Source organism: Humulus lupulus, chromosome 8 (assembly GCF_963169125.1).
Source record: "Humulus lupulus chromosome 8, drHumLupu1.1, whole genome shotgun sequence".
NCBI lineage: Eukaryota > Viridiplantae > Streptophyta > Magnoliopsida > Rosales > Cannabaceae > Humulus > Humulus lupulus.
Genome location: NC_084800.1, coordinates 92210434 through 92219156, shown reverse-complemented (window position 1 = coordinate 92219156; position 8723 = coordinate 92210434). Strand labels below are relative to the sequence as shown.

Here is an 8723-nt window from a genome sequence, read left to right as displayed (position 1 = left end):
CTCGGAATGGATTCAGAATGAGCCAAAGCCTCGGGACTTCGTCATCCCTTCCCTGCCTGCGTTCAATGGAAAAGGAGACCCACTAAACCACCTATTTCAATTTCAACAAAAGATGGCATTAGAAGCTAATAACGAAGCCATACAATGCAAAGTCTTTTCAACGAATTTCTCTGGGCCAGCTCTGTTATGGTTCCGACAGTTAAAGCCCATGTCACTTAATAGTTTTAGTGATCTCTGATGGACCTTCTTACAGCAGTACAGCGCGAATCGAGAGGCGCCCAGAACAATGGCCGATCTCTATCAAATTGAACAGGGGGAGAATGAACATCCAAAAGCATACTTACAGCGTTTCATTGACCTCGTACATCAAATCCACGACGTCGACCCACTCACCGCAGCAAATATTTTCGTCAAAAGCTTGCAGGTGGGGTCACTCTTGCATGAGAATCTCACTATGACACCACCATATGACATGGCAGACGTGCAGACCCGAGCCGAGGGCGTCTTCAGGGTATTAGAATTTCGAGAGCGCGCACAGAAGAAGACTGCACTCATCTCTGCTCCCCCAACAAATAATCCTCCACCACCTGCCAGGGATGACAAGAGGAAGCGGAACCAAACAGATCATACGGAGGAAGGAAAAAGGCCAAGACAGGATCAACAGCCATCACGATACCCATCCTTCGAATACACCGTCCTGCAAGAAGTCATTTATGAAGAAAATAAAGACAAGCCTATCTGGCGAGAGCCCTACAAAATTACCACTCCATCTGACAGAAGGGATAAAAGCAGATACTGTCTCTTCCACAAAGATCACGGTCATATGATCGCTGAATGCTACAATTTGAACAATCAGATCCAAGCCCTCATGAGAATTGGGCAGCTTACCCAATACATCAAGGAGACAGGCAGACCAGGCGCCTCGCGGCAGAATCCAGCTTCTGCCCCGGCTCCGCAGGCGTCAGACCCCGTACACACAGCCTCTAACAGCACCCTGGAGCCTCTTAAGCAAGTCCCCATGATCCACGGGATCGTAGAGCCCACTGATAATCAAGAACACAACTAAAATCCATAAAAGGATGGAAGAACGAGTGAAGCGATACAAATCATTAGGCCACGTGGTCAATCTCGTCACTTCAGAAGACAGAAGCTACCTAGCCTCTGCTATCACCTTCACTGATGATGACCTGAAGGGCGTCCACCTGCCTCATGATGATCCACTCGTCATTTCCTTACAAGTTGACCACTGCCAGCTGGGCAGAGTTCTGATCGATGGGGGCAGTGGGGTCGACATCCTCTACTGGGAAGCCTTCCAGAAGATGGGGCTGGAGGAGAATCAGATCCGACCCTCCACCATGCCCATTTTAGGATTCAATAGCCAAAGAGTCTATCCAAATGGCGTCATTCGATTAACTGTGGTAGCTGCAGAACGCGCCCTGCCAGTAGACTTCCTCATTATAGACTCCACCACAAGCTACAACGCCATCATGGGGAGAAGTTGGATCCACCGGATGCAGGAGGTAGTCTCAACTCTACATCAGGTGATGCAGTGTCAATCACTTAACGGGCGATACACCGTCGACATCAAAGGCTGCCAGAAGCAGGCCAAAAAGTGCTTCCTTACCTTAAAAGAAATAAATAGCTTTGCCTCTGCTGACTTTTAAAATCTCTCCTGACTTATAGAAATTATAGCAGGACCTACCAGCGTGCCTAAAAGGAATCAATCTAGAAGAAGACCAAGAAAAACCCCAAGTTACACTAGATACCTTAGAACAAGTGGGTCTAGACGACGCTGACCCTTCTAAAACGGTCCTGGTAAGTACCAAGCTCTCTGAAGATGAGAGGCAGACCCTCGTACGATTTCTTAAAACCAGAATGAGAACTTTTTCCTGGACTCCACATGACATGCCCGGAATAGACCCTTCTGTCATGAGCCACAGCTTGAATATCTCCAACAACTTCCCACCCGTCAAGCTAAAGCAGAGGAGGTTCGCTCCAGAGGTAAATCAAGTCATACAAGAGGAGGTCCAATGGCTCCTCAGCACAGGGGCAATCGAAGAATGCTTATACCCCAGTTGGATTGCCAACCCCGTTGTGGTCCCGAAGAAGAATGGGAAAAAGAGAGTGTGCATAGACTACACAAATTTAAACAAAGTGTGTCCCAAGGATAGCTACCCTCTGCCAAAGATCGATCAGATGATAGATGCCACGGCAGGATATGAAAGGATGAGCTTCCTTGACGCTTACTCCAGATACAATCAGATCCCCATGAAATCAGAGGATCGAATTCATATGGCTTTCATAACAGAGGGTGGTTTATATTGCTACAAAGTTATGCCCTTCGGGCTAAAGAATGCAGGCGCAACGTACCAGAGGCTGATGCACAAGCCGTTTTCCCCATTACTCGGGAGAAATATGGAGGTTTATATTGACGATATGGTCATCAAGTCCAAACAAAGCTCTTCACATATAGACAACTTGACTGAATGTTTCGACATCCTTGATGCTTATAAAATGAAATTAAACCCCTCAAAATGTGTCTTTGGGGTGTCCTCTGGACATTTCTTGGGATACGTCGTCAGTCAGAGGGGCATCGAGGCGAATCTAACCCAGATTGCGTCCCTCTCAGAAGTTAAAGAGCCTCGAACCATCCGTGATATACAGGCTCTTACCGGCAAAATAGTAGCGTTAAGTCGATTCATATCACGAATGTCTGACCGTTGCCAACCTTTCTTACAATGTATAAAGAAATCTACCAACACCACCTGGGGACCAGAGCAGAAAAAAGCATTGGAAGAGCTGAACACTTATTTGAGCTCTCCTCCTATATTGAGCTCTCCCATTGCTAATGAAGAATTATTCTTATATTTGTCTGTCTCACAATTCGTTGTAAGTTCTGTTCTCTTTCGAGAAGAAGCCAATCGTCAGAGGCCAGTGTTCTACTGCAGCAAGATGATGTTAGACGCTGAAACCCGATACAGTATGATGGAAAAATTGGCACTCGCACTCCTCACGGCCAAGAAGAAGTTACGACAATATTTTGAAAGCCACACCATCGTTGTATATACGGACTATCCATTGAAGCAGGTATTGAGTAAGCCCGACCTCTCTGGAAGACTATCTAAATGGGCCATTGAGCTAGGGACATACGATATTCAGTATTCGCCACGAAAAGCTAAAAAAGGACAGGTACTCGCCGACAACCTGGTTGAAATTCAGTCATTCACCCCTGACGCTTTGCCAGAATTGTTAGAATCAGAAGATCAGTGGGTGTGGACGATGTATACTGACGGAGCATCCAATTCCCAAGGGGCAGGTATTGGCGTCGTATTAGAAGCTCCCTCGGGCCTCAAAATCGAAGAAGCCATTCGTTTAGAGCAACCCACAACGAATAATGAAGCAGAATATGAGGCACTAATCTACGGTTTGGAACTCTCACGAGAAATAGGAATCCAATGTCTGAACGTCAAAGGCGATTCGTAGCTTATGATAGAGCAAGTGGCTGGAAATTTCGATACCAAAGCACCCCATCTGACTAGCCTTCTACAGAAGGTAACTGACTTATGATCGCATTTTCGCCAGTTCGAACTCATACAAGTACCCAGGGAGCAAAATCAGAAGGCCAACACCCTTGCCAAATTAGCTTCTGCAGGAAGATGCACACGCCAGTCCTCCATATCTATAAGTCGATCAAGCAGAGACAGGGAAGTCTATTTGACCTCATCAGAACCTGAATGCTGGATAGATCCGATCATAAAATACTTGACCACCTCTGAACTCCCACTTAATCCGAAAGATGCAAATCTTCTGCGCCTTCGGGCACAACGCTATTCCATGATTAATGGGACGTTGTACCGAAAATCCTTCAACGGCCCTTACCTACGGTGTTTGTGCCCATTAGAAGATAAAAAATTATTAGAGGAAATACATGAGGGGACATGTGGAAATCACACAGGGGAACGGAGCTTGGCACACAAGGCACTTACAGCAGGGTATTACTGGCCATACATGATGACAGAAGTGCGGGATTATGCCAAAAAATGCGACAAATGCCAACGATTTGCACCCACCATCCATCAACCTGCTCAAACCCTACACTCCATCGTTGCACCATGGCCTTTTGCAAAATGGGGTATGGATGTAGTAGGTGAACTACCTAAGGCTGCTGGTGGAAAATGGTATGCTCTTGTAGCCACTGATTACTTCACAAAATGGGTTGTGGCAGAGGCATACGTCACGGTCAGCAAAACAGACACTATGTCCTTCATCTGGAAGCATATTATATGTCAATTTGGAATACCCTGGGAGATAGTCGTGGACAATGGGACTCCGTTCCAAAATGCGAAGGTACAAGAACTATGCGACATGTACAAGATCAAGCTAAGCTTCGCCTCTGTCACTTACCCACAGGGCAATGGACAAGCAGAGGCTTCCAACAAAGTTATCTTTACCAACATCAAGAAGAATTTGGAAGACAAAAAAGGAGCATGGGTAGAAGAATTACCGAAAGTGTTATGGGCATATAGGACAACAAGAAGGTCCTCCACGGGGGAATCTCCCTACGCCATGGTATATGGAACAGAGGCCGTCATCCCAACAGAAGTCGGTCTACCTACACTTCGGACAGAGATCACATCTGACCCAACAACAAACAACATTCAACTGCTGCACAACCTAGATCTTCTAGAAGAAGCACGTACAATGGCGCAATTACGACTAGAGAATTATCAAATGGTCACAGAACGCTACTACAACAAAAGGGTCCACTCACGCACATTTCGAGAAGGTGATTGGGTTCTGCGTAAGGTCACAGGCAACAAGAAGAAGCTAGAGCCTAATTGGGAAGGGCCTTTCCAAATCATTAAAGTACTAGGCTGAGGGTCTTACACTCTAAAAAATGTACGAAGTGGGAAAATCATACCTCGTACTTGGAACTCAATGTCTTTGAAGCAATATTATTGCTAATAGCTGTACTGTGCAATTCAAAAGTAATACAACAACTTTCCATTTTTTCACATTCTTTTAAATTTCTCTTATGTATTCAATTCCTTGGCATTATTATCAACCATATTTCACCAAGTCAGACGCGTGACAATTAACTTTTTATTCGAAAGGGTTCCTCAATAATAGCCTCACCTAACTTTGTAACATTATTCACGTGTACTCAAACACCACCTACCACAATGGCTATAAATAAACAATCATATAATGTTTTAAGTTGCCAACATCCCCTGGCAATACACCGTAGGTCTTTGATCTCAAAACATACACCTACAATTCAATAAACAAAGAGCAATGATAAAATATAGCGAGGATCACACCCCACACGTTGGAACCAGGCTGAATCTCAACAGTTCGTGGCAACAAGGCCACTACACACAGTCTGCGTACAAGATCCTACCGCTTCTGCATGCACGTTCCATTGAATTTTGTACCGCATTCTAATCTGACTTGACTAAGTTCACAAGGAGCTACGGCCAGCCATTTTGCAGTCTAATCTGCCCTGACTACGCTGATCTGGTCGTCCAACGGAGGTGCACTGCAAACCCTACCCTCTTACCCGCATAAGAGGAGCTGTCATGCTTTGGATTCCTCTCCAACGTTCCCCAACTGGTTTGGCAATCCAAGGCTGGGAGGAACTTTTCCCGCAGTCGGACCCATATCCTGCACAATGGGTGCCTTTGATAGGATACGCGGCAGCCTAAACGACCCCTCACCACACTACACGGTATGGGTGCATTGGAAAGATACATGCCTCATAATCTTGACCTCTTTGCATCTACTTCGATGCCCTACTCTACGCTTTCTCCTCCGCGTTATTCTGGATAACATCAACCCCTCTGACCTAGTGGGAAAGTTTCCATCACAAGGGGCCGGACCAGTCCCGAACAAGACCACTACAACAACTTCGTATGCGTAAGAAGGTCTGCCACCCAGCAATAATGGCAACATCGCAGGAGTATGACACACTTATCACTACAACTTAAATTGGCAGATGCTAAGTATGGGCACACGTATTTGCTCAATTCCTTTCTCAATAAACAAAAATGAATATTTGTACAGTAAATTAAACTGACAGATGCTAAGCATGGAATCAGAAGGCAATGTATACTCAAAAATAGCAATAAATCAGAAGTTATTATTTATAAGTTATGTTACATTAACGGTAATATTCACTCCTGATTCCATAATTGCTCTATTTTCTTGCCCATAATTAATCCCACTCAATACGACGCAAATACTCTGCCATCGCACTCTCTAGCTTCGGATGGCCTAACCCATAACGTTCACATGATATGTAGTACGGGATGCCACTTCTGATAAGCTCTTCCATAGCCCAAGTTGAGTAAAGCCACTGTGGGTTGTCAAAGATTCTCCTCAAAAAGGGAACCTTCGTCCACTCACGGTGCTCACCTGCAACGACAATGTTGTCAGCTCCAACCCATCACCAAAACACAAAGATGCATCAATCACACAACACTTAACTGGGCATCCTCTCCCACCATCTGTATAATCTTTCGTTGTATTTCGCATGCAAAGGCCTAAAGGGTCTATGAAGCCTCTGATCCGAGTGCACCATACGACATACACCTGTCATCGCGCCTTCAATTAAGTCCTAAATAACAACAAACCCATACAGCACACACACCAAGACAACCAACATGAAACAAAGTTCTACTTGTATTGATAATTTGCTCTATTACAATCAACTACAAACTGGCAGCCTGAAGAGCCCAAAGAATGCATATACAGAAGTTAATTCGAAAGCAAAACATGACAAAAGTTAACAAAACAATAGTGTGTCGTTCATTCTACGACACCTCTTTCACCCCCTGGCTTGCCCTCTGCTACAGACGAAGAACCTGATGCCTTATGATCAGAAGCCACACTGGCAACAATATCTTCAACAGCTTCCCCGTTGGCATTATACATCGACCCCAGCGCATCGCCCCTCAGCTTCAACTTCTCCAGATGACATGGCGGATAAGAAATCTGCAAATCACCAAGCTCATTCAAATATTTGTCGACGTCATACTCTCCTATTTTTACATCAACACTCTTACAATACATCTCCAGTTTTGCCCATTTCTCCTCTGGGGTCTGCTTCTTATTACGTAATGCCAAATCCAGATACTTGGCAGTATCTACCTCAGCCACTCTCACAAGCTTGCGTTCGGTGATCTCCCGATCTCGAATACGCTGCCTAGTGGCTTCAACAACCGCCTCTACTGCCCTCTGCAAAAACAAAAACATTACGGAATCAACACACGTGTTTTATGGGCCCATTAATTTTCTAATGCATCAGTAACAAAAGAAGAGTCACATACCTCTTCTGCTTCTTTCAACTTTTTCCCTAAAAGGAGTTCAGCCTCCAACTTCCGCTTCTTGGCGTCCGCTGCGCTGGCCTCAAGACTGTTTACCCTTCGCTCCAGCTCTTTTTTCTCTTTGTCTAAGGTCTCCTTATCAGTCTGCAACGACACAATATCTTCTTTAAGGTCGTTCATCATACTGTTAAGCTTCTCCATGCAGGCTTCATGCTGAACGCAGAATTGGCTTTTCTCCATCCACTTATTGGTCATATCCACCAAGTCAGCTTTCAGTTTGTCTTGCTCTACTTCAAGCCCGACAATGCTTACCAGCTTCTCCTCCGTGGCAGCCACCCTCTTTTTTGCCTCTGCCAACTCTGTTTCTAACCTCTTGATGGCCTCCACAAGCACGTCCCGATTCGCCTCGGCCATCTTTCTCCCTGACCGCTCCTCTTCTAATTTCGCCATCTGCTCCGCCAGTTTGGCTCCATTCTGCATAGCCGCCGCATATTCTCGCCTTGCAGCAGAAGCACATACATAGCTCTGTGACAAATCAATTATGCCCATTACAAATAACATTACACACATATCACGAAATATAAAAAGAGCCTAATTTTTTAACCAACTTACCATCCAGATATGGTCTGATACTTGCTGCAACAAATCACCTTGACCGCTCAAGGACCCAATTGCTTCCGTGGGTAGATGGGGTCTGCTTATGCATAGCATTTCCTCCATAACTTCGTTAGACGCAGAGGGGCCATATTCTGACATTACTCCTGTTCTGTCACTTGCTTCTCCCCCTGCAGATGCAGCCGCAGAAGCAACGGGGGCAACTGGCTTCTCACCTTCTGCTAACGTCGATACCATAATGCTATCAGATGCCAACGCAACTGCCCCCGCGCCAGAAGAATATGTCTTCAAAGGGCGTACAAACAAGCTGTCATCCTCACCCAAATCACTGGGGAGGTACACTGGCGTCTGCACGGCAGAAGACGTGAGCTTCTCCAAGAAAGCGCTAGGAGATTCAAAAGTGTTAGTACCCTTCGGGGACACAGCAATGACATCTCCTGGATGAGACTCGGAAGTGGTAGGCGGTAATGAAGAAACGTCAACACCAAGACTGTCAACACCTGTTACTTTGACAGCCCCTGATTCCTGGCCCCCAGGGATAGTTTCAGACTCAACGGCCTTACTTGCCTCAACTGGCAGAGGAGTGGTATCCGTAGTCTCAAAACCCTCTCCGAAGGCATCCTCTAGAAGCTTGTTTTTACGAGAGGCAGAGGAAGGGCGTCTCCCCTCTGAGCCACGTTTATGGCCAACGGCAGACCCTTCAGCCAAATCATAAGCAGAGGCCAATGCCTCTGATGGCTTCGCACAGACAGCAGGCGACTTCACCTCCAACGGTAAGCCATC

The 8723-nt window shown here is 45.9% G+C and overlaps 1 protein-coding gene across 1 annotated transcript; it reads left to right on the top strand.

Annotated features, from left to right (window-relative positions):
* The first annotated feature begins 286 nt into the window (after positions 1–286).
* On the top strand, positions 287–1066 carry LOC133795816 (uncharacterized). Its single transcript, XM_062233273.1, has one exon. It carries the CDS (start codon positions 287–289, stop codon positions 1064–1066), a length of 780 nt encoding a protein of 259 aa, XP_062089257.1.
* Positions 1067–8723: the final 7657 nt, after the last annotated feature.